The sequence below is a fragment of the Myodes glareolus genome, chromosome X, assembly GCF_982192425.1.
Source record: "Myodes glareolus chromosome X, mMyoGla1.1, whole genome shotgun sequence".
Taxonomy (NCBI): Eukaryota; Metazoa; Chordata; class Mammalia; order Rodentia; family Cricetidae; genus Myodes; species Myodes glareolus.
The window spans coordinates 85,130,384-85,156,427 of NC_142053.1; the positions used below are offsets into that span (position 1 = coordinate 85,130,384).

Sequence of the window (26,044 nt, forward strand, 5' to 3'; positions counted from 1 at the left end):
ATGGATGGATGGATGGATGGACAGAAGGATGGATGGACGGAAGGATGAATCCGTTGAAGCACAATACACTCTCTGCTGCCTGTCTCTTTCACGCTTTACTGTTTGCCAAAGAACTGGTCACTTTCAAGCACTCACTGTTTTGATGGCTTACTATATTTGTCCCTCGTGTAGAATGCTTGTTCAGCAAGTGCAGGGTTCTTACTGACGTCGGTCCCTGGTCTATACCTGGTCGTGACAACAGGGGCTGTCACATATTAAACACTCAGTAAATATTTGTTGGAGCAGTTACTGGCCCCATGAAAGGAGGCCTCTTTATTTAAGGGCTTGGGGAGAACTGAGTGGGCAGGGGAAGGAACAAGGTTGGATCAAGTTGGGAAGGGTAAGGCCTAGAGACCAGAGAACCCTGAAATGCCTAGGAGGCAGTAGCTGGAGGGTGGGCTTTACTTCCAGCAGCTTCCTGGCTCCTGTGGCCTCATTCCCTGTGGAGCACCACTGCCCTCTTGTGGACTATACCAAGCCTCGCTGGCTCCAGGCTGCAGCTTCCCCTCCACCCAGCAGCCCAGCTCTCACAGACCTGCTTACTCCAGGTAGCTGCTCAGCTGCTCCTATCACCGGGGCAGCTGCAAGGGCAGCCCAGGAAGCAAGTCCTCCCTTTTGTGTGCCAGCGGCTTCCCACCAGTGTCTGTGTAGCGCCTGTGTCACCCCCCACGAGTGTCTGTGTAGTGCCTGTGCCACCCACCCAGGTCACCTCCCACAGCGCGAGTGCACAGCTGCTTAGCGGGCACCCAAGCTCAGGGGTCAATGCCAGTATGTGCAGTGTTGTGAATTATGGGTGACGCTGAGTGGTTGGTGACACCAGGCGGGACCTGGGCCCAAGAGAGATGGGTGCCTAGCCCTGACTGTAGAGCAGTGTTTTCAACAAATGACCCTTTCGCAGGGGTCACATATCAGCTATCCTGTATGTCAGATATCTGCTCTACAAATCATAACAGTAGCAAAATTGCACTTTCGAAGTAGCAAGGAAGATAATTATGCGGTGTGGGGGGTCACCACAGCATGGGGGACTGTATGAAGCTGTCGCAGCATTAGGAAGGTGGGGAACCACTGCTCTGGAGGATGGCCACGCCATTTTACAACAGCGGCCCAGTGACTGAGTATGCGACCTGGGGGCATTCTTGACCCGTGCAAGCATGTTAGCGTGACTGACTAGCTGTTACCCTGAACTTAGATTTCTCATCTAGTTCATTGAACCATTTACTAACAGGTAGATTTCATGTCAGCGACTGGATGTCTAGATTCCCCGAGAATCCTCAAAGCCGTGGCTCTCTGGCTCTGCACCCATGTTCCCACCTGGGCATGAGAGCTGCGAAAGGCATCAGCTCTGTCCCCCTGGTGGAAATGCCCTCTCCGGTGGGCGGTCTGGTCCCTCGCCAGCACTTACCCTCCTGGGCTACCTGCCAGAATCCTATAGCCATGTCACCTGAAGTCCCATGCAGCTTTCCGAGAAGGGAATGAACGGCCTTGGTAAAATGACTGTCAATGAAGGCCACCCAAGGAGGGTCCCCGAAGGGTGGGTGGGTGAAAGGGTGATACCGTTTGGGGTGCCACTAGGGCACTCAGAACAGGCACCCATTCCTCCTCTTCTAAAGTCCTTCCCACTACAGTTCAGCTCACAGCCTAAGCCGAGTAACAAAGGAAGAGGTGAGGTAGCATCAGGACAAACCGACAGCAAGGGACAGAACACGAGTGGGCGCTGGGCGAGCAGCTGACCGCTATGACCTGTGCAAGTGGCTAGGTCCTCTCCGTGTGCAGAGGAGAGCACTCAGGCTCTGTGAGTTAGGTAAATAAGTCACGTGGCTAGAACTGGGTGACAACGTTGAGGTTTCCATCTCCCACCTCTGGCCCTCAGAGGCTGCACATGCACCTGAGAGGGAGTTCAGTCACCAGCTCTGGGTTCACTTTCATAGGAACTTGTGCCATTAGCATTAACCTCCAGGACTCATGGATCTGAGGGCACCGAATGAGCACGGGACAGCCAGCAGCCTGGCATCATCTGGGAGCTTGCCAGAAATGCACGTTCTCAGGTTTGGTGCTCCATGTGGTCACAAGTCCTATCAGAAGTGTGGGTGCCTAGTAAATGTAGCATCTCTGGAAGCCCACACTCGGGTATGAGGCTGGCTGGCTAAGCAGCTGTACCACACCTAGCTGGATTTCTTGGCCCATGACAACCTGCAAAGAAGGTCTCAAGCCACAGAGGGAAGGGCGTCGATGTGGAACTGCACCCCAGGTTCCAGGCTCTTCACCGCCCCTGCTCTCCTGAAGCATCAGGGCCTGCCTGGGACTCCCTCTACCCTGGCAGCCAGCTCGGGGCATCAGAGGCCACATAGAGATGCTGATGGCTTGTTTGGTCCTTCCAGGAGCCTGCCTCCTCATCATCATCATCTGTCTTATTGCCTGATAAGGCACACTGTGTTCTGGAAATCCATTCCTGTTTATGCTGCCTCCTAGCCCAAAGCTACCTTCTTGTGCCCACAAAAGCCAGAGGCTGACTGATTTTTCTACCTGCCTGCCTTACTTCTAAGGTCCCACGTTTCACTGATGAGGAAAAGTCAAAAGCATTCTTTTATACGTAGAAACAGAATACAATGAAGGTTATAGAGGTGACTTGATGGGGACCCTGGTCTGTTTTGGCTGTGGTTGGTTGTGATGCAGGTCAAAGAACTCCCACCTGAACACTCAGAGAGCCAGCTGTGTGACAAAGCATGATTCAGAGATCCCTATTGGAGCTCTGATGAAGATGAATTCTGACAGACAGCAGGACTTTCATATTCTGGCCAATAGTACTCCTGGGTGAATGCAAATGCTACAGGATTCCAAAGCCTGCACAGTGCATGCCATTTAACAAGCATTTATCTCAGGAATAGGCTACATACCAATTGGCCATCTCATCAGATTCTCTCCTTGAGTGATGTCCTAGCTCCCATTGACTGGCCTAAGCACATTATCACGCTTGCAAAATTCTCTTACCTTGCTCCTAAGTCTAAGTTGCATGGCTAATTTCTTTAGACCTGTCCTTAGAAGTTAGGTTTATTTTGCTTTCTAGATTGACAGTTTTTTAATATACACAATGTATGGTAAGTAGTACCTCATATATTTTAGTAATGTCATTTCAGTGACATCAGTATTGATCTCACAGAGAGGGAGGATAAAAGCTGGGTTTCCTTGTGTGCCATGTATAGAGCATGTGTTAAGAAGTTCACATAGACAACAGTTGTATAGCATCAACTCTAGGGATGACTTGGTTTACCATAGTTGCTCCACACCATTTTGCATCAAAACCTGGATGCCACACGGTGTTGTCTTGTTTCTACGATGGCAATTGTGACCCTGACTACTTCCATTTAGATTGCCCGCACTTGCCTGTTTTACTGCTGCTGCTGATGTTTCTAGATTTGCCAGGTTTTGGAAGAGTCTTGTCTTGAACTTGAAACCCAGCAAGTTGGAATTGAACATACACGTTCACCGCTCTGTCTCCTGTCAGGATTACTTGGGTTAACCACTTTTGGCAGAAGTACAAATATCAATAATGAAAAATCATCATCATAACTATTGGCTTCATCAGAGAGTCTGTCCAGCCCTATGATTCAGTCCTAATACAGTATGAGGGCTGGTCGGCTATGGTGGTGCACACCTTTGATCCCAGCACTCGGGAGGCAGAGGCAGGCAGATCTCTGAGAGTTCATGTCAGCCTGGTCTACAGAGTGAGTTCCAGGACATTGAGGGTTGATAAACAGAGAAACCTTGTCTTGAAAAACCAAAATAAAAGATAAAATTAAGAAGGTGGACCTGAAGATCTCATTTGGAGAGGACAAAGTAATCTGAGCACTTCTGTTGATCTGAATGATATTCACATATCTTGCTCTCATTTTTCCTTTTGAAGTGATATTGACTCAGGGAGGATCAAACTTGGAAACTGGAGAAAAACTACTACATATGGAATACCATGAACTACAAAACTCCCATCTGTCTTAAGGAAACCAATACACTCTTCTTCGTCTACCAGAATTCAGGCCATGAAAATCCTCCTGAGGCTTCACCCCTGAAACAACTGCATGCCCCTTAATCTTGAAACAATCTCTTAGACTAATCCCACCGTCTCCTGGACCCTCAGCAGCAGCCTTGGGCATCTCTGATTTTTTTTTTTGGCATCCCCTGCTAGTAGCAGCAGTAGGGTGGAAAAGAGCCCCCCGCCCCACCGCAGAGTGTCCCAGATGACAGCAGCTCTGAGGGTCCAGGCCCATAGCCCATAGCTTAAAAGTTTTATGGCCACAACAAAATGGCAAATTCAAGGTCTTTCCTTTGGGAAATTCAAACAGAACCTGGCTTAGACACCCCAATGCTTTGCGGCCTCACCACACCCAGCCCTCTTTTAGGGTGTCAGGTATGTGGCACAGGACCCCTCCCAAGCCTCTGAGGACTGACTGCATCCCTACTGCTTTTGCTTTGCCCCAGCTGCATGGGAGTGCAAAGGAAGAGACCTGAGCCCGGAACACCCCTACTTAGAGCTATTATGGACTCCTGAGGTCATGGTACAGTCTGGCACTCAAATACAGGAGCTTGGCCTAGGCATAGGATGGAGTTTTCCATGAGTCTGGGTTTCTCCGAATTCTGTCTGCCTTCCCAATCCTCTTCTCAAGACAAGAGGTCTTCCCTTTCCCCCATGGTGTTATCCCAAGTCCTGGCACCATGTGTTGGTATCAGTAGAAGGCAAGGAAAATGTTCACAGTCTGTGACCTATGGGTATGGGTTGCAACCCCAGGCCCCAGCCCATTGTCTCAGCAAAAAGACATCCACAGAGGCAGTGCGCATCTCCAGTCATGCTTTATTGTTCTGCAGAGGGAACTGCTGTGGCCTGCTCTTCACCTCTCCTCTCTCATTAGAACAGAAGAGCCATAGCCCTGGCCCTCCAGATCCTGCTCCCACCCAGAGATTATAATGGACTCAAGAGGGAGTTGTTGTGTGTGCATGCAGATATGTGTGTATATGTATTGATATATACATATGTATATATATACATATACACATATATATTCTGGCTGTACAGTATTTATAGGTACAGAGAAAAACAAGATAAACATTACAATGATAGCTGCAACCCACCACAATCCAGTTTACTTAGCCAAAGACAAAGAAAGCACCACTTGTCCTCCGAATGATTGCTAGATTTCTATCTGAACAAACAGCCACTGGGTGGGATAGATTTGGCTGGAATCAAGGCCTGGATGGATAAGGGAAGCCCTTCCCTGTGTGTTTGTTCAGGATGTTTGCGTTAGGTCAGGATAGTTCTTATAGACCACCCACCATGGGCAAAAAGCATGAAGTACATCTTGCTGCCACTGTTAGCTTTGGCCTGGCCTGTGTCGTGGGAATGACCTAATTTACCTGTAGCTATGGTCATGAGTGGCCAAAGACTGTCCACAACTCTAGGGAGTAACAGAGCAAGTGTGGGCCAAAGCAAGGGAGTATGGTTAATTGGTGTCTTGGGGATTGAGAAAGAAAGGTTCTCCACCCTTATATCCCAAGCTATCCCAATTCGTCATGTTACCTACCTAGTATGGGCCCATAGGGCCATCCTCAACCTGCCTAATAAAAGTCAGCATCATGTTTACATAAATAAAATGGATTGTGATCATTGGTGCTTTCCTGTGCTGTACCCCAGCTGTTGCTCCAGACCTGTATTCAGGGTCAATGTTGGCCCCAAAGGGCAGGATCAGAACCTCCTATCCAAACTCAAAAGAACCCTAGCACCAAGAAAGATGGCTTGGCTTCTTGGTATGCAGAGAGCCCGGGTTGCACAATGCTCTCCACCTTCTTCCCCTTGTCAGTAGGTAGCTGCTGGAGATCGAGATACAGTAGGGTCTTCTTGGTCAGGTAGGCAGCAGCGGTCTTTTTGCCACTAAGAAGATTCTCTTCTTTTGTAAGAACAGAATGCAGTATGGGGGATGAAGGTGGGTGGAGATAGGCCACCTATACCCTCTTCTCTTGTGTATGTGCAGACTAGCATTAGGATGTAAGCTGACAGGCAGCTGGCCACCTGGGCCTGGCTCTGTCCCTAGGAGTGTCTCAGTTGTTCTTCCCATTCATTTCTTTGGTAGCAGAGGCCTAGGTAACACCAGTCTAAGGCTCACAACTTGGTTTCGGGGCCAGCTGCCTGAAGTGTGGGGAAAGAGTCCCGGATCTTTGCCACTTCCATAGCACACAAGTGCCCAAAGACTTTGTTGTACCAGTCAGGAGAACGGCCCCTGGGGAGGAAGAGGTAGGCAGACATGAGAAATTGGGTTTCCAATGGGGCCTTTATCAGGGAGAAGGAAGAAAGGAACTCTCTTCCACAATGGGGCTCACTGACATAGGACAGAGGCAAGGGACGGGCTCAGGGCCAAGAGGGTGAGGCAAGCAGCCAAGTCTGGTACCTGAGGTCAGCACGGCAGATATGAGTGAGGCGAGAGCGGCCAAGGCCACAGGGCTCCATGAGGTACTGGGAAGTAAGCATGAGGGCCCGCACTCCAGACTCTGGCACGGGTTGTTCAGGATCCAGAGACTGGGAGACAAGAAGGCATCCACCACGAGGCAGGTCTGAGCGCCACATCCTGGAACACGGAGAGCAAGAAGACACCATGTTCAGATCCTTGCCGCTGGCTCCTGCCCCACCTTTCTAGTCCCTGAAGCACAGCAGGGTGGTAGCAGTAGCCCCTCACCTGAGCACCACAAAGTCACGGCAAGGATGGGGTGCCATGCTGTCAGTGACATAGTGGTACAGCTCCACCCCTGGCATCAGCGCTTCCAGCACCTGGGCCCGCAGTAGGTCCTCATCCCACAGGGCCCGTTCCCGTAGGACACGATGCAGCACCACAGCTGGAGGGGCAGCCACTTCTGTGGATGCCTTCCACATCCTCAGGGGGTGCCCGTCTGGTGCCTACAAGCCAAAGGGATGAGGTTAGAAACACTAGCAAGGGGAGAGCACTCCAAATTAATGCCAGGTCAGGTCTCAGGCTAGAGAGCCTAGAACTCCCTTCCTATAGCTACTTGGCCCCTCTGATGACCAGCTCTAGATTCAGATAAACAGGCAGACACCCGTTTCTCTGTCCTCACATGTCTGCTCTTCAGCCTGCTCTAGAGCAAAAGGCAATGATGGATCCCACACATTTAGACGCTTACTGGGCCTATGACAATGGGCACAGCATGTGATATTTCTGGATGCAGGAAGAGAAGCGGGTGATTATTCCGAATGGATTCACCATCAAAGGATTTTGCATGTGCCATATTCTTTGCCAGCTCCCTGCCTTAACCCCATGGTGAAGGTTAGTCATGGTCATTCTATCACAGAAAATACCTGTCTCAAAATGCTGCTCAAGATCAACATTCCAGAAACAGCAAGGCGACTAACAGAGGGGCACTGTTAGGAGCCACCTCTAGCTCTGACCGTGACTAAATGTGGCCTGGGAGAGGTCTTACTTGGGGGTAAGTCAGTCCAGATAGCAGGACAGCACAAATAGAAACAGAGAGTGGAGGTATCACAAGGGGCTTTGCCTGTTCAGGGCCAAAGGAAACCCAGGCATTTCAAGGAGCTATCGTGGTGGTAGTGAGTCTGAAGTAGAACTGTGGAAGAGAACTCAGGAAGGCGTCCACAGAGAGATGCACTGGCCTCATATGGTTTCTGACTCCTTCAGACACTTGGGCAGCTGGCTGCCATCTTCCAAGTACCAGGCACAGGCCCAGTAAGGTTGACAGAGCAGCTCTCTGGGGCAGACCCAGGGCTCTCTCCCAGCCTACAACAAGATGAAGAGTGGGGAGCTCACCTTCCTACAAGCCAGCTCTGTGTGCTGGGGCCCTGGCACATTGGTCCAACCCTTGAAGCGTTCTGCAGCATCCCGAAGCAGCTCCTGCACACTCTCCTCCATGTAAAGGCTGAGACTCACCCCAGCAGCCTGAGCCTGCCTGAGCTCAGCCAGGGCTGGTCCAGGGGGGCTGAGTTCAGCTGCACTATATGAACCACACAGTTGCACCACCATATCCTGGGGCACCTGGGAGGGCACACACACATAGACACACTGAGTGGGTGCTGTGGAGAGCAGGGCACCCCACAAGGGGCAGTGCTAAGAAGACAGTAGAGAGGCACGGCTATGGCTGCAGTGAGACAGATAAGAAACTAATGAAGAAGGGGTACAAATCAGAGCCTAGGAGCATGTGACAAACTGGGCCTCTTGCCTGACTTGGAGGCTGTGATGGCTGATCTTGCTTGTCAAGTTGACTAAAACTGGAACCAACTAAAAATCAAGCAGCTGGGCACACTTGTGGAGGATTTTCTTTACTAGATCCTTTGAGGTGGGAAGACCCACCCTAAATCCAGGCCATTTGAGGCCAGAACACCCACCCTAAATCTGGGCCACACCTTCTAGTGGCAGTCCGCCCACATAAAAGGACATGTTAGAAAGCCTTTTGCTTTTACATTGCTTGCCCTCACTCTTGCTGGCAAGTTTATCTCTCCTGCTGCTGAGGCATCCCTTCCCTGGTATTAGAACCTATTTTAGGATTCCAGCAGAGATCAAAGACCAGCCTCATGGAGTGAACAACTACTATGACCTTTCTACTGGGAGACAGCCTTTGTTGGACTAGTCCGACCACAGCCTGTAAGCTGTTCTATTAAGTCACACGAACATACACTCATTCTATCGGTTCTGTTACTGTAGGGCAGTGGTTCTCAACCTTCCTAGTGATGCAACTCTTTAACACAGTTCCTCATGCTGTGGTGACCCCCAACCAGAAAATTATTTTCACTGCTACTTCGAAACTGCAATTTTGCTACTGTTATGAATCGTAACACAAATATTTTTGGAGATAGAGGTTTGCCAGAGGGGTTGCAACCCACAGGTTGAGAACCACTGCTCTAGAGAACCTGATACAGGGTCCAAAGGTCAGCGCTGATAATGCTCACAATCAGGTGCCATGGCCTTGCCAGACTCACCTGGAAAAGTTTCTTGCAGTCACTGATCATGTGTGACAGGCCTTGGGTGGCAGCCATGTTCTCACTCAAGTCCCTGGGGCCTGGCCGACCAACCAGGCTGCGTTTGCTTTTGATCCTGGAGGGAGAGAAGGAAAGAGCAGGATGGCACCAAGGCACCAGACAAGATGAGTGATAGCTGCCTCTTAGTTCTTGGGAAGCCAGCTTGCCAGTGTTGACCATAAAGTCACCTGGTGTCCTTTAGAAATGGCATGCTTCACAGTGGCGAAGGCTAAAATTCCTTGGTACAAGGGTAGGAATAGCAGTAATAGCTCCCCCAGGCTGAAAGTCCTGGGAAGTCAAATTCGGGACTGGCCTCTGCATGCACTACCCGGCCCACCTGGGAGAAGAGCTGTCCTTCTTGGAGACATTGAGGTGGAAGATGGAGGGTGCCAGGCACACTGCCAGGTTGCCAGCTGTCATCTGGTTTTCCTCGGCAGAGGCAATGTCACTTAGGAAGTAGAGCAGGGTCTGTAGCACTTCTCGGTTCTCATCGGGGAGCAGCAAGGTGGCAGCTTGTGCTGCTGCCAACCACTGTTCTTTGGGGAGGACTGCAGGACAGAAAGGGCAGAAGGGCCTTCTTTATTTCTCCAGAAGCACCAGCAGCAAGCTTCTTGTTTTCCAGAATGTACAAGGCCCAACAGTCTCCAAAGAAAAGGGTCAGATGGGCTCGGGCAGTTAGCTCAAGCACTGCTCTGATATTCAGGGCAGCCATTTGGAAGGTCCTTTCCTCAGGGCCTCAGTCTACCCTACCAAAAATGGGTTTGAGGGAGAGTAGAATGTGGTCCCTTCTCCAAGCATCTTTTCAAATCCATAGAGTGAATGTTCCCTTGAGCTCACATAGCCAGCTGCCAGGTTTGCTTCCCACAAGCCCTCAGGATCAGGCAGGCTGAGTGCGGGGCAGGTTAATAAGGAGGCGTACAGGGGACTTACGCTGATAGATCTGCAGGAAAGTGGTGGTGAGCTTGCTGGTGAAAATGGGCTCAGGCAGATCCCGGAAATACTGCTTCAGTAGGTCAGCCACATCATAGGCCGACTGGCCCTCATAACAGACGTTGTCAGGGGAGGTCTCATTCATTTGGCGCAGACTCTGGATCCTGGACTTGACCCCAGACTTGCGAAAGATGCCCACCTGACCCATTGAGAGGAAGGAATAATGTGATATGCAGAGGAGAAGGGAGACTAGACTGTGAGGGCAGCCCAGGACTGGGGTGGCAGGAACATAGGCCATCTTGGAGACCAGGGAGCCTGGCAGGCTGCCCGATGGGCTCAGCAAGCCCAGAGAGAAAGTTGTTTACAGCCTGGTGCCAAAGAGAAAGATAGCTGTCACGGGGAGGAGGGTGAACAGGTGGCCTCAGGCTAGGGCAGGTCCTGAGGCTAGCGGGACTGCAAAGCCGGGGGCAGGAAGAAGCTGCCCCCAAAGTGGGCAAAAGGCTCCAGCCATAAAGAAAGGAAGGGAGCTTTGGCATCAGGGAAGGAAAGGTTTCTGGAGAGTAGTCCAACCCAAGAGAGGGCAGAGCAGTCAGCCTGGGGCCTTGGTCGCCAGCACCACTTCTCTGCAGGCTTCCTGAGGACTACTCACCTGATCTAGGCACTGGCTCCGCAGGTAGCGCATGGCTTGCTGGATGCTTTGGGGCAGAGGCTGGCCGGTGCGCTGCACATGAATGAGGGGTGGTACTCCAAATACATGGTGTCCCCGGTAGTCTGGGGTCTTATTTCTTTTCATAAACTTGGGCACTGACCTGTTTGGGGATTAACAAGCGATCAGGAAGAGAGATCTCGGTTTAAAGGCTATCTATCAATCATTCAGAAATGAGAGGAGTAGCGAACACAGTATGTCCCCAGAAGCCACATTCAGTGAGCACCTGCTTTAGCCTCAGCCTGCAGAAGCCACAGGGACAAAGGCGCTTCATCGATAATTCATGTGGCCAGTGGTAGGTCTTGAACTTAGAGGAAGAGTCGCTAGGAAGGGAAAGTACACCTACTAGGTCAGAGAGGCCTTCCTAGAGGAGGTGTAAGTCAGCCGACTCCTGCAGGACAGAATAGGGTTGTCCCACGGAAGCAATAAGGCAAAGGCAGAGGACAGCAAGCGCAAAGGCAAAAACACACAGAGAGAAGAGCGACGAGTCCCTCAGGCCATCATGACACTGCTTGGGAAAGATTGACAAAAGAGACAGAAGGATGGGGCCACCCCAGGACATGAGAGAAAGGAATTGACACTGGGAAGCCAATGAGGCTGTTTATTTACTCAATACACGACCACCAAAGTGTACTTTAAGACAATCTCACTGATGGTGGCATGGAGGCTGGGATGGAGAAAGGACAGCTGGAAGACCTGGGGATTTCCAGACCACATCTATCCTTACACGACCCTTCAGCCTCCTGGAACAGTATCATTCCACTGGCCTGTGGGCTCAGCCTGCCTGTCTATCCTGCCTCTGGGCTGTGATCCCAGGACATAGAGCCTAGGAAAGTCCATAGTTTCTGTCCTGCATGGCTCAGGAGACACTCACCAGACCCAGGCCTGTTTGTGGGGCACAGTGTACTTCTCCATGAAGCCAGTGAGCCGCAGCAGCGAGCCCTTGTGAAGCAGGTTGATCTGGCCCGCAAACTGCCGGTTGATCTCCAGAGACTCTGAGTTGAGACTGGGGCGGTGGGAGTTTTGGAAGCTGTGCCAGCGGAGTTTCCTGAGGTGAGAGGGCATAGAGCATCAGAGACACAGGTTTGCTAACCCTTAGAAAAGGCCATGTCCTTCTGGCCCCTTTTTTATCTCCCCAAGGAAAGGAAGTACAGGGAGGTGGAGACACATTGACTAATACTACAGGGCCTTGGGATGGCAAAAGTTTCCTTTCAGCTTTTAGGTCACCCAGGGTTCAAGAAGCTCTCATGGAGGGTGGCACCAAGCTCAGACCCATTTAGTCCCAAAAGGCAGTACTGGTCTCCACCTGTTCTAAGGCTACTGTGGCAAGAAACACTCTTCATCAAAACTGAGGTGAAGAAGTCATCTCTAACACCCCTGTTGCTCAGATGAGAGCAAGGCCAGAAGAGGCAGCATTTCCTCAAGGCCACACTACGGTTAGATCCTGTACTGAGCATTCAGGGCTCCACATTCTTAAGCTCTGTTTCCTTTTCTCTTGGGACAGGCTGCTTGGAAATGATCTCCTGACCCCCTGAGAACTTTCCCCTGGGCTTTACGACTATGAAAGCAGGACAGACAGAAGGCAGAGACTGAGAAGGGACTCCACCCCTATCCCTACCCCAAACTCCCACCTGCACGGTCTGGTAAGTGAGGCCCCAACACCTGAATCACGTCGCTCACGGGGCACTGAGGCTTGGAGCCCTGCCTGGGCTTCTGCAGCTTCCACCTCATTCATGGAGTTGCCACTGCTGTCAAGTTCACTTGAGGAAACAGCGGTGTCAGAAATGGAGTGTCCTTCTTCTACAGACAGGCTGGAGGCAGAAGCAGGCTCTGCAGCCAAGTTTGCTTCTTGCTCATGGTCCTGGGCCTGGGCTGGAGCTGTAGCCTCGGCCTGTACCAATGGCTCTACCACAGCAGGGGCCTGAGCCAGTACTATCAGTGGGACTTCCTCCTTGGCTTGGGGTGGAAACTCTCTGAGGACTTGAGACTCTGCCTGGGCTAGATCTTCATCCTGGCCTTCCACCTCAGCCATGGCTATTTCAATGGACGAAGCAGCTTCCTCCTCTTCCTCCTCTTCCTCTTCCTTATCTCTAGGTCTCAGATCCGGGTACATGGTCTGAGACCAGAGCTCTACCCGTTGTTGTAGCCCCCACACGTGCTCCAGGATGTCATCTAGATGGGCATAGCTGCCTTCGCCCTCCTCATCTCCAGCCTCAGCCTCGGCCTGGAAAGGCTCAGCTGGGTACAGCTCAGGCAAGTTGTCGTAAGTGCTGGCATGGCTGCCCGTGGAACCACAGGAGCCCCGGCGCCCTTCATAGCCCCAGCACCTACCTGGCTTCCAATCTGCCAGGTGATGGCCATCATCTGGACAAAGACTTTCAATGGACAGAGAACGAGGGAATGTGCCTGGTTTATGGTCTCCGGGCACATGCACCAGGCAGTCACGCCGGCGAACGGGCTGAGGATGCCGAAATGTGGCTATAGGCCAAGCTTCCCAGGCCTTCTGCGTCTCACCCTCTCTGCCCCGGGCTGAAGTAGTGGCCCTGTTCTTGGCCCTGTAAAATCCAGCTGAGAGAAAGCCACGGCAACTGCGGAAAGATGAAGCCTTGGTGGCCTTTTCTGAGGTGGCCAGGCGTTGCTCAGGCTCTGTTTGCCGATTGTCACCCTTTTCCTTCCTCCTCAGAGATTCAAGATGCTTGAGGAAGCTTCGAGAATAATGCTTCTTTACTTTGTCTTGAGCAGCCTCCTGGCCCTGAGTGGGACTAAGGAAGGGCTGGTTACTTGGGATGGGACGCGGCAAGGCCAGGTCGGCTGACTCTGGTGAGAGGCTCACAGAGATGGCCGGCAGGGAGGCAGCACTAAGCTCAGTGAGGACGCTTTCACAGCTTGAGGTCCCCAGAAGGCTAGGGCTTGGTGGGGCCAGCAGGGCAGAAGAGCCCATGGGAGACCCACACTTGCTTTCCTGCTCAAAGGCCCAGTGGCTGCTGATGGTGCATTGTTCTTCTTCTTCGGAGTCTTCATCCTGGGGAGGCATCATAGGGAGGGGTCACAGAAGCCTGACAGACAAGTACCAGCTTGTGCCTTACTCTGCTTCCAAACGCTTTAGGGTGGAGCAGGGCGAAGAGCTTTGCTTTCTGAGAGAGGGCCTGGCCTGTGAATGGAAAGCTGGCTCTGGGAGTGTTGTAGGAGACCAGGACTCACAGCCAGTCTAGATGGATGATGATGGTCATCTAACCTGCTACCGCCATTTCACAGACGGGAAATCCCACAAATCAGGAGCTATTTGCCCAGCATCATTTCCTGTTATGGTTATGTCAGTGGCAGAGATTCTTAAATATTTATAGGCTGCAGTCTTAGCTTAAAATTATGCTGTCTAAGAACTGGAGAGGATTTTAGATTTTCTGATCCATTTTCTCCTTGGCAAGGTGAGAAAACAGGGCACTTAGTAGTCAGTGACAGAAAAGCCTCCAGGCCAGTGATCTGTCAGTGTGGCTACCCTACCTGACTACAGGCCTCTGGTGGGGAAAGCTCCAGAGGACACCAACAGGACTTGTCCCCAGGAATCAATGAAGCCATGAGGCTTACTTTTAAGGCCACGTACAGACAGAGGCCTTATGGCTCCTATACGAAATGTACAAGTTGGAAAGGCTTTAAACAGGTATGAATCCAGTCTCCTAACTCATTGTAGTGATGGGGAAAATGAGGCTATCAACCAAGGAAGTAAGATCTTAGGTGGTAAGGCTGTGGTGACCCTGACTTCTAAGACCATAGAGGCCTTGATCTTTCCACCACATTACCCAGTCCCTTCTCCCATTCAAGGCATTTAGCCATGACAAACAGAACAGTAGTGGTTTCCTCTTAAGTTAGTGCATTTCTCTAGGGAATGCCATCACTGTGCCGTGTGACTGACAAAAACAGAAGGGAGTGGTGGTTTGAGTAGGGGATAGGGTCAGGTATGAGCCAGGGTGCTTGTTCCCCCATGCTCCTATAGGGGAGGCTCCTCAAAACCCTAAGGGAGCTCATAGGGCCTTCAGTATAGGAAATCCCTGCATTTCCACCCCCATGCTAGAGACCCCAAACTCCTTGAATAAGGGAGCTTGTTCACAAATGCATGTTCTAGGATTTTCCCAGGTGCTGGGAGACCACAGACCTCGCCCCTTGCCGGGATTCACCTGTTTGCATTGAAAATGAACCTCGAGCTTCATCGAAGCACAATTGTTCAAGGTCATCAGCCTCCTGCAACACAAAGTAGGTGTTCACCTAAGGTTCTCAATTCCCCAGAGGTTGGCATAGCCTACCGAGACACTTTCAAGATGCCATCCACCATTTCCCATGGTCTAAAGCATGGTGCTGGGGAGATTAAAGCGCTGTCCTCCAGGTACTGATAGATATAGAAACAAACTACTGCAGATGGGATCGGTTCGAGAAAAGAGCATGCGGAAGGCTCAGCGGACACACCGAGGATGAGAACAGTAACTTTCAGGAAGAGATGCAGGACAGTCAAAGAAGGCTTCCTGGAAAGCAGAGGATAAGAGAAGCAAGGATCAGAGAAGCAGGGGCAGCTATTCTAGACTTCTACAGGAGCCTGTCGCAAGGTAAAGAAGGGCACAGTCAGTCAGCAAAGACACTAGTGGGAGCGGATGTGATCAAAGTTAAAGGAGGGCAAAAGAAGGGTGGCAAATGTGTCATGCTGAAAGGTTTTGTACTTTTGCATATAGGCCGTGGCAGATTTTAAAGAGGGGAAAGTACCCACCTGGAGTTTTAAAAAACTGATTCTGGTGGCTATAGGGAGGATAGCTTTGTATGGGAGGAGGAGCAGAGTACAGAGGCTAGCTGGCAAGGTGACTTTAATAGATTCAAGGAGAAATCATGGTTTTACCTTAGGAAACATCAGAACTGGTTTAAGTAGAAAGAGACTGAAACCAAAGCATGCTTTGAGGAATTTGAATCAAGACCTGATCTGGATCTTCGAGCTACAGTGACGGGTGTAGAGGAAAGTTTGAGAGACACAGTAACCACAATGAGCAATGGGATTGCAGAAAATGAGCCCCATTGATAAATTATGCTCCCCTATAATAGAAGGTTCAAAGAAGTTGTCATTTCCACGAAGAAGCACAAAACTGGGACCAAGGCTTCTTAGGCCTGGCCCTCAATCCCCTACCTGCACAGGGCCCCCAAAGAGTCCTGGTCCAGAAAACTGTAGTCCTTCTTCACAGAGCCAATATCCAGGGGGAACACACCCTCTGTGTGGGGGAAAGAAGCAAAGATAAGTCTGGCAGAAATGACCCCAGCTACCTTCAACTGCAGAGGGTTGGGGTGAGGAGGAAAGGAAGCAAGAAGGCAAGGGCCAAAGTGAAAGGGAAAGCTAGGAATGAAACAGAGGTGGTAGGGTTTGGCTCTTAAAGTTTCTCTACTCCTTAGACCTTAGACCCACAGGGATCACATACCAGATATTTACATTATGAATCATAATTACGGTTAGGAAGTAGCAATGAAATAATTTTATGGTTAGGGGTCATCACAGCATGAGGAACTGTATTAAAGGGTCACGGCATTATAAAGGTTGAGAACCACTCAGAACTTGAGAACCATGCCTAACAGTCTAAGGCATGGGTTGAAGGCTTAAGTCTCCAGGGGCAGGTGCCCAGAATGTGGTGGAGCCTTTCTTTAGGAAGGAGGGCCCAGGGGAAGGAGCTAAAGCATTGAATGGGTATTAGAATTTCACTCCTATCCACACTACCCCTCCTAGCCCTCCCTTCTTAGCCCACCATGACAGATGAACTTTCCTCCACTCTGCATTTCCACCATGACATTCTATCTGGCCACAGGCCCAAAGCAACAGAACCAAGCAACCATAGATGAAAACCATAAGGCCAAATAAATTGTCCCTCTTTCTAAGTTGCTTATCTCAGTGCCTTAGTTAGGGTTTCTATTGCTGTGAAGAGACACGATGACCAAGGCAACTCTTATATAGGAAAACATTTAATTGGGTGGCTTACAGTTTCAGAGGTTTAGTCCATTAGCATCATGGTGGGACATGGTGGTGTGCAGGCAGACATGGTGCTGGAGGAGACAAGAGTTCTATATCTTGCATGCGACAGGAAATGAACTAAGATACACTAAGATACTGGACACGGCTTGAGCATATATAAGACCTCAAAGCCTGCCTCCACAGTGCCACACTTCCTCCAACAAGGCCATACCTACTCCAACAAAGTCACACCTCCTGATAGAGCCACTCCCTATGAGCTTATGGGAGACAATTCCATTCAAACTACCATACTCAGGTATTGCATCACACGAAAAGAAGGCTAATGAGCCTGGGGGAACCTAGGGAGGTCAGAGTTGATAATTAAGGGAAAAGCCAGAGAAGTCTAGGAGGTCTGAGCTGAAATGAACCATGTAAAGTTTGTCCAGGTCCAGGCAACAGGCCTGAGCTTTTCAATTACTGCCAACATCCAACTTGAGTTCTTCTCTTTCATTTGAATTCTGGATTTTCAGACAGGTGACCTCCTGCAGGTCCAAGGCAAATTATGGGGTGTAGGGAAAGAGCAAGGCCAGAGGGAAAAGCATGTAGCCATACAATGTCTATCCAAAGCAGTGGGAGCCATCTCCCCAGGACTCAGGGAAAGGAAAGAAAAAAGGAAGACACGTGGAGAAATGGGAGAAAGGTAAAGCCATTCACACATTTGCTCATTCAACTGATACCGATACCAGTTCATGCCAGGTACTGTGCAAGGCAGTAGTGAAGAACACAAAATTGGGGTCCCTGCCTTCAAGGAATTTACACTCACACAGGTAATAGGCAGTAAGCAATACACAAACCACAGATAACACAAACACCATGACAAACCTCATCCAGGGTGACAGAGTAAATAAAGGCTGGGGCAGGTATGGCTACTTAATGAGATGGAGTCAGTCCAGGCCTTTCTGGGGGAGATTTCTGAGACAGAATGCCTGAAGGCTGAGAAAAAGCTGGCTAAGCAGAGAAACTAGAACAAGTTTCAGCCAGAAATAACACGAATACCAAGGTTCTGATGAGGGAGAGACCAGGGTGGGAGCAGGGAGTAGACAGGAGTCAATGGTGTAGCCAATAAAGGAGAGCCAGGTCAGCCAGGGTGCAATATTTGTACTTATATTCCTCTCATCAGAGCACATGAGCCACATGGTCACAGGCTGTGGTGGACAGGTCTGGGGCACCGAAAGTGAAGCATGGAGTTCAAAGAAGGATCCTGGTGTGTTAGTCTGGGTGAGCAGTGGTGGTGCGCAGCAGGCCTGGGAATGGAGGTGTTAGGGAATGCATTCACTCTGGAAGAAGAAAAGACTAGCAGGACAGACATCTAACCATGGGGAAGAAGGGAATTCAAGGGTAACTCCTGGCCATATGGAACCCGAGCAACAGAGTGGACAGAGTTGTTTTAGGCAGATCTCAGAGGCACCTGCTGGATCTCAGCGTAAAGACATTGAGTTGGTGGCTGATTGGATGAACCAGAAGCTCTGAAACAAGGTCTGGACAGACCCATTCAGGAGCTCTCACAGGAAAGATGAATGAGCATCTTCGAGCAAATAAACACGGAGAAAGCAAAGGGTCTGGACTGAGTCCTGGGATACCCTAATATTTAGATGCCAGTTAGAGGAAGCAGATTCAGCAAATAGATAGAGGGCAGTAGCCAGAGATTAAGAGGCAGGCGGAGGTATTTCAGAAGACGAGAGAGAGTGGCTGCCAGTGCCGAATACTATGGAGAAAAAAGAGTAAAATGAGGGTTGGGAAGTAGCCATGGAGGTCATGGGTGAACCTGACAGGATGAAGTAGGGGTGAAGCCAGGGTGAGCAGGAGTACGTGAACAACAGGGACGAAGGAGCAAGCATCAAGAACAAAACCCAGAAAAAACAAAGAGAAACGAAGTAAAACAGAAATGAGGTTATTGCTGTGGGCAAAGTGGGGTCCCACATGAGCCACAAGGATGCAAACTTCCTCCTTCCCATTGTCATCAGGGTACACACGGTGAGCCTCTAAAACACAGCTGGCACCAGAGCTGGAAGCTGATGAGAGTACTCTCCCAAGGGTCCCGAGCTTCGGGAGTAGTCACTGCACAAAGCTGGTGGGGATCGGGAGACACGGGGGTTTGTGTGGCTGCAGTGAGCATGTATTCTACCCATTTTGCAGATGAAGAAGAGCTGTATGTCGGAGAAAGCAAGTTTTGGAATAGGATAGGGAGAACAACCAAGCTTTACCTTCAAAAAGCTGAGCATACTGAGGGAATCCTGTTGCCCGAAGCCATTCACATGCTTTTTTGGCTTCCGCTTCTAAAACAGAACAGAGGAAAAGAAACAGGCAGAGTTAATCCCAACCCTTGAGAGGCAGACGCAGGTGGATCTCTGTGAGTTTGTGGACAGCCTGGTCTACAAAGTGAACTCCAGAGGAAAAAAAAAAAGAATAGCATGGTACTGGGTGAATACTGCCTCACATCCAGTAGGCAAGCATACCTAGTTCTGATGGTTCAGGAATCGCAAGGAAGATACAATGTGATTGGCCAATGAGGCACCCTCTGCTCCCTTGATTCCATTTCCCGTGTCAACCACAACTTTCCTGAACCTCATTCCCGGCCTGTTGCAAATCCCTCCCATGCTCCCTACCCATGACCTAGCCCAAAACACACCACCACCATCAGCAGCTAGAACTGCCAGTCTTCCAGCCCTAGAGAGAGCATCCTAGTTCAGCAAGGAGATATGAGATGTCCAACAGTACTTTCTACTTCCTTTGTCGCTAGCACAGCTACCGTCACCCAGCCTTCTGAGAGGCAAATCTCATTTCAGCCATAATCACCTGTGAAGAAGGTTCGACTGTTCTCACTGTAACCGCCATATTAACAAACTCGGAAAGGAAATGACTCAAGTCAGGCACAAGACACACCTATAATCCCAGAATTCAGAAGGTAGAGGTAGGCGGGTTGTGAATTCAAGACCAGCCTGAGCTTGAGACACCGAGAAGAGGGGAAGAAAGTGGACAGGATGGGAGAGGAGACTTGCCTACAGTCTCACAGCTGACAGAGTGGTAGTGCCGGCCCCAGAGTCCAAGTTAGGTCTGACTCTCCTCTGGCTTTCCAGCCCTTGTGACAACAGCTTCCTTTCCTTCCCCACCTACTCGTTAATGTCCAGTTCTCCTTTTGCAGGGGACGTCCCAGAGCACTCCTGCCTCTCCTTATGGGCTCAAGCCTACTTGTGGAACACTCCAGTGTCGAACCTTAGACTGTCACAGTGCTGGCCTCTGGGGGTCTTGGAGGGTAATATCTAGGTTGGCCTTTTTCTTCTGCTGTGGGAGCAGATGACAGAGCTGGATACAACAGACAGCCAGACTGGAGACACAGAGGAGACCGTCCTGGTCACTAGCAGCAGAGTCCCGGGGCTATGCAGCAGCAGCTACTTCTTCCCCAAGCAGGTGTTGCCAAGGTACTGCCCGGGATGGGGGATCCTGCAACCGTCGACTGCGGCACTGTGGGCTTGGCAGAGACCAGGGGAACCTGCTGGTCTCAGAAGAGCTACTCTGACCATGGAGTCTTGTCCTCAATATTCCCTCCATTTCTTTAGAGTGTGCTTAGTGGCCCTGCTGACCAAAGGACTCTAAGGAGACTGCTGGTTTGTTTGTTTTTTTTCCAAGACAGGAAGAGCTCTATCTTCTTAGTGCTCCTAGAAGGAGACCCTGGCAGCCAGGATTGATGACAAAAGGGACTTCTAAAACACTTATTCAGAAATGCAAGTAGACAAGGAAGAGAAGAGCATGGTGGGGGAGGTATCAAAAATCATAATAAATCCCTCCAAGGATCACACAGGTGAGAATTGTGGCGAGGGAAAGAGGATGTCTGGCAAGCTTTGGTGTGCTGTCAAGCTTTGGGCCAAACGGGTAGAGCAGGGGTGAGCATCTGTGCATTTCTCCAAGTGCATGCATCAACTCAGCATCTAGCTACAACCAAATCTTCTCACGGTTTCGAGCCACGGGGATCAGAACAGGATAGTGTACCTATATTACACATGCAGGATTCTTGGTCCATGTGTGCACCCGCATCTCTGTGTGTGTCCTTGTAGTGCAACTTCCAAAGAGCAGTTCCTCTGTGAGGCTTCTGGGTGGGGGCAGAAGTCTGCTAGCAGTACCTCAGCTTGTCTGACAGGGGGCGATGCAGATCTGGTAAAAGATTCACCTCCCCAGGCCAGTGGTTCAGGACCAAAGGAAGGGTAAAGATGAAGGGACTACCTATGCCAAGTAAGGGAGCGGCTGAAGCATATGGTTTGTCTGCTAGGACAGCTAAGCTGGGTGCCACAATCACTTCCTTGTCCTCTGTTTGCACCCAACAGAAGGCGCTTCTAGGATCTGAGCACCCTGCATGGCAACAGCTTTGTTTTCCTGTCATTAGGAGGAAAAGAAAAATCTGAAGAATGGACAAGGTCAGACTTTCCAGAGAGGCGAGGACAAGAGACAGTGACCTCTAAAGGGTAGCAAGTTTGGTATGGTCACTAGTTCTCTGCATGCCAGGAACACATCTATCTATCTATCTATCTATCTATCTATCTATCTATCTATCTATCTCTCTCTCTGTGTGTGTGCTTCTCACTAGCCCTGCATTAATATTATTTCAAGCTATAGTGTGCAAGCACATACAAAATAAAGACAAAGTATCCAGTGTAACCCAGAATTGAATATCATAACTGAAGCTACAATCCTGATCATTTAATTCCATGTTCCCACGATATTACATTACCAGTCCTCAGACTACAGACAAGCAAGGAACCAATTCTCAGTTCTGACAAATTGTTTTCTGCTCCTTCTTGTTTAGTGAAATCACAGGCCTGTGTTCAAATCCTGATGTTGCCAGTCACCAACTCTGACAACGAGCAAGTTATACCTCTCTCTATTGCCTCCACTAAAAGGAGCATTAAGTAAAACATGAGGGAAGAGAAAAGCCATTGGCACACTATGCCAAGCACTCAATAACTGTGGCCCCTCCCAGATCTGGTTTTGAAAGTCCCAAATAAAAGGGAGAACTGGAGAAAGTGGCCTGGCCAACCTGAGCTTCTGTGTCTGAAGAATGAGTCCCACCAATCTCAGAATTGGAGCCAAATGGTCCAGGGAAGTGAGGTAAAGCAGCAAAGACTTTGGAGGGGCTGCAAGACAAAGAAAGGAGCAAAGGAGTCTGAGGTAGGTCTCAGGACTGAATTCCTCAGCAGCCCTCCAGAGCAGGAATCCAGAGAATGTAATGGGTTATTAGCGAGCAGGATGTCAGGGACACTGACTTCTGACAATGCACCATCTCAGGAAGGCCTGTGGGCCCCGAGGCTCCCTCTCAGATGGAGCAGTCAGGGACACATGTCTTGGTGATTAAGGGGTGAACTAAAGTACTTTGCTTCATCCATCTAACATGTCCCAGCCTGTCAGACTAGGCCAGGGGTGACCTCCCACCCCCACCTACATGAAAGTCAACTCACCTGAGGCTGGAACCAGCACAGCCCAGACCGAGATCTGGCTTATGTGCCCAACAGGAAGAGTGACACTGGGCAGGCTGAGGCGAGTGAGGCAGGAATGTCTGTAGCCCCTGGCCCTAACCTCTGTGTCCAGATGTGCAGATTCCAGAGAATAACCGCCAGCCATTTCAACTGGTGTATTCTGCAGCTGGTGCTCTGGCCAAAGCCAGGACAGGTCAGTAACAGCATTCAGCTGGCCCAAACTGGATTCCATCTATATGAAAGCTCAGATTCTCTCCCTGGGGAGGTGCCTAACTTATATAAGCTTCAGAGTCAGGGCACAGGAAAATAGGAAGCTCCAGAGAGGAATTGGGCTCACAGGTCAACCCACTAGTGTACTTTACAGAGTGTCACAAAAGAAGGGGGTACCACAAAGCAGTATAGCGGAAGCCTTCAGAAGCCAGTGATAATATATGCACCTCCATGCATACAAGTCATACACCATAGATCCTCTTAGCACAGAGCATGTTTATGCAGAGGAGGGATCCAGGTGAAAAGCAGGCATCCTGTTGCTGACATTCTATGAACACGGGGAAATTTCACACACTCAGGGAAAAAAGGACCAATATCTGCCAAAGAAGATACTGCCTAACAGCGACGACTAGATTGAAGGGGAAATTCTAATCAAGTCAGCTCCCCTGCTTACTGCTTAAATCATTGTGGGCACCTGGCTTCCCTCTCTAAACTATGGTTGCCACATTTATACAAAGGGGATCAAAGATTCCTGCTAGAACAAGGCCCTCTGAATCAACTAAGCGAGGCACATATGAGCTCCCAGAGACTGAAGCAGCAAGCACAGGGCTACACGGGTCCGCAGTAGGTCCTCTGCATATATATTATAGCCATTAGCTTAGTATTTTTATGGGACTCCCAACTGTGAAAATGAGAGGGTCTCTGACTCTTCCTCCAGTCGGGTTGCCATGTCCAACTTCAATATGATAGGTTTTGCTTCATTTTATTATATGTTATTTTGTCATGCTTGGTTGTTATTTCTGAGAAGCCTGTTCTTTTCTGATGAGAGACAGAAAGGGAGTGGATCCAGAGGGGAGGGGAGGGGAGGGGGGAGGAACTGGGAGGAGTAGAGGGAGGGAAAACTGTAATCAGGATATATTGTATGAGAAAAGAATCTATTTTCAATAAAAGGAAAAAAAAGAGTCTGCCGCCAACTTCCTTGGTTACCACACGGGTGTGATCAAACCTTTAGTGGTCCTCCTCCTCCTCTCCTTCCTCCCCTCCTCTTCCTGTTTGTTTCTGTGCTGGAGATAGAATCCAGGGCCTCATTTGTCCAGGCTAGGCAAGCGCTCTGCAGCTGAGCCAGACACCCACAGTCTTCCTTTGCTGGCTTTAAATGTGACAAACGAAAGTTACCATTACACAGAGCTAGTTTGGGTAAGGCTGTTTGAACTTTGTAACCTCCTGAGACTTTAAGGCTCATGGAGATGCTGTGTTCGTTACAGGGAGATGAGAAAGGAGAACTAAGAGGAACAGATAAGGTACCAGGCAACTATGTTCCAAGAGGCAAGCAAGGCCTCACTCAGCCAACAGCATGAACCTTAGTCCAAGGATGGGTACCCCTCTTCACATGTGTATCTGCCGTAAATTAAGGTCCTTCTGTTGAGATGCTCAGTGGTCTGCAAAGGAGCTCCCCAGGCTCCAGGTTCTTTTTTTCTCTTTCTCAACCAAAAAAGCCCATCTCAGGCCTGGGCGCCAGGTAAGATAATGGGCCCGAGGCAGGGAACAAACAGACGTCCCAAGGACTGACATGAAATTGTCTCTTACTAGGTACTGCTCATGGGTAGTAACTGCCCTTGGGTAGATTTCTCCATCACCTTCTACTCTATGTGCCCATTAGCTCCTGGGAAGATGTGAAAAATGCCAGTGCCCTGACTAATTAAAATCGAATCTCTTGGGACAAAGTTGCATTTTATTTGTTTCTTTGCTTCTGGGAGTTCTGCAGGTGGTTCCAGAGTATGGGAAAGATAAAAAAACTTGGCCAGAGAAATAGACACACACACACACACACACACACACACACAGAGAGAGAGAGAGAGAGAGAGAGAGAGAGAGAGAGAGAGAGAGAGAGCGCCCTGGAAAGATGCTCTCCAGAGGCCAGAATCAGGCATGTTCCAGCCACTGGTCGAAGCTTGCTTCAGGTCTTGAGGGTACAAACAAGAGAGTAGACCCACACTAATAGGAGTGCCTATGGTGGGGAGAGGGGAAGGAGTCTGTGGCTGTTTGTGAAGGTCACTTAATCAAATCATTAGCTGACTGTTCCTGTCTTTCAAAAGACATAGTGGCCTCTTTTACCTTACTTACTAGCTTCCTGTTTGGTAAGGCATCTCAAACCTCATGACCCCCGTCATAGGTCGGATACCTCATAAGCAGGGTCTGGTATCAAGGCTGGTCTCTTCCACTCTTAGTGGGAACAGGAGGAAAAGCTAGTATTCCAAGGGTACTGGGATAGCGCTGTCTATAGAACAATGTAAGTTCCCAGGGTAGGCTCTGTGAAGCCCTGGGTTGGACGAGGAGAGGGAGGCAGGTCACGGAGCTGCATATCACTACAGGCCCTGTACTGGAGCTAGGAGATGCTAAGTCCTGTCTCAAAATTTTTCAGTTCATTTCTCTTGACTGATCCAAGGTGCATTTCCTGTTCTCACTCGTCACCCCTGGAGAGGAGCATTTTTAAGACAGAATGGCCTCGAGAGGGGACTTTGTAGCACAGAAGCTACCATCTTTGGCACTGGCCCCAATTGTTCCTTCCATGTCCTTCTTATGAGCACACTTTACCCACCTAGCCTTTGAGCTTAGCACAGGAATGTGACTCGTAGAGGTGCAGCCAAGAGATGTTGTGACAGGTGACTAGCTGGCTTTTCTACCTCTTTGGGATAGAGAGAAAAAGGTCTTCATTCAACTGTCAGGTATTCTGGGGCCACGGAGACTTCCCTTCTTGACCATGAGGTGGAAGAAGGTGGATAAATCCCTGCCAAGTGAAAGGCCCGGCACATCCACAGCCACCCTCTACCACTGGCGCTCTTAGCTGGAATGGCCACTCTAACTCAGTTCTGGCAGGAGAAGGAGGAGCAGGGAGGAAGGGAGACAAGACAAAAATAGCTCCCATCCCACATTCCAAACCTCACTGGAGGGGCACCACGGCAAGGGCCGCTGTACTTCAGCCGGCCTACTTTGGCAGTACTAGACACTGGCTGGCCTTCTGCTTGCTAGGTCGTAGGGCAGGATTGGGGCCCTACTGCACCTGTTCAGATGCCAGCCCGAGTCTCTGCCGGAACTGCAGCTGGATGCCAAGCTCCTCGGGCCATGTGAGCAATACTTTTGGAGTCTTCCTGTCACAAATGAAGAACCTACAAAGCAAGCAGCTTGGGAGGGCTATATGGGAGAGGGTGGTAGCAAGCTCTCAAGCCACTGAAGTTTGGGGCTAGCTAGTGTGTATGTGCAGAACCGCTAAAGTACCTCCCCTCAGACCCTTCACGTCTGCACCTGCTCACTGGGTAAACCTCAGAGTCTCTACCAAAAGGACTCGCATCCAAGGACAAATTCCCTTCCCAGTTGACAATTTCTGGAGCCGTTTTTGATCACTCCAACTAGTTGTGAGGGAGAAGGTGTCCGAAGGGTCAATTGCAGTCTTGCCAAGACACCTCAGGCAGCCTACCAATGTGGTGGTGAGGTGAAGCATAGCTACCTCTATCAGTGGAGATCTCTTGACTTTACGGGTCAGCTGGTGAGGTGGAAGCTGTGGTATGGAGGTCTATATATATATGAAAATCACACAAGCCCCCCAAGCACAGTGCTCGGGCTCCTCTCCCACTCCCCAAAGT

At 50.1% G+C, this 26,044-nt stretch overlaps 1 protein-coding gene and 1 pseudogene across 5 annotated transcripts in view; both read right to left on the reverse strand.

Moving 5' to 3' along the window:
• Positions 1-1,291: 1,291 nt before the first annotated feature.
• On the reverse strand, positions 1,292-5,632 carry LOC125389218 (endoplasmic reticulum membrane protein complex subunit 7-like; annotated as a pseudogene).
• Stard8 (StAR related lipid transfer domain containing 8) overlaps positions 4,863-26,044 on the reverse strand; it is a 77,136-nt gene continuing 55,954 nt past the window's right edge. For 3 of the 5 annotated variants that reach the window (XM_048417827.3, XM_085684938.2, XM_048417828.3), the window contains 13 exons: positions 18,933-19,004; positions 15,859-15,940; positions 14,870-14,933; positions 12,329-13,719; positions 11,572-11,745; positions 10,641-10,800; positions 9,992-10,190; positions 9,399-9,609; positions 9,023-9,137; positions 7,857-8,081; positions 6,756-6,973; positions 6,471-6,647; positions 4,863-6,302 (listed from right to left, as the gene is read on the reverse strand). In XM_048417827.3, the coding sequence (XP_048273784.3) occupies positions 6,185-6,302; positions 6,471-6,647; positions 6,756-6,973; positions 7,857-8,081; positions 9,023-9,137; positions 9,399-9,609; positions 9,992-10,190; positions 10,641-10,800; positions 11,572-11,745; positions 12,329-13,719; positions 14,870-14,933; positions 15,859-15,940; positions 18,933-19,004 (3,206 nt within the window). In that variant the 3' untranslated portion in view covers positions 4,863-6,184. The remainder of the gene's footprint in view (positions 6,303-6,470; positions 6,648-6,755; positions 6,974-7,856; positions 8,082-9,022; positions 9,138-9,398; positions 9,610-9,991; positions 10,191-10,640; positions 10,801-11,571; positions 11,746-12,328; positions 13,720-14,869; positions 14,934-15,858; positions 15,941-18,932; positions 19,005-26,044) is intronic. The other 2 variants (XM_085684939.2, XM_085684940.2) reach the window with 1 other exon arrangement.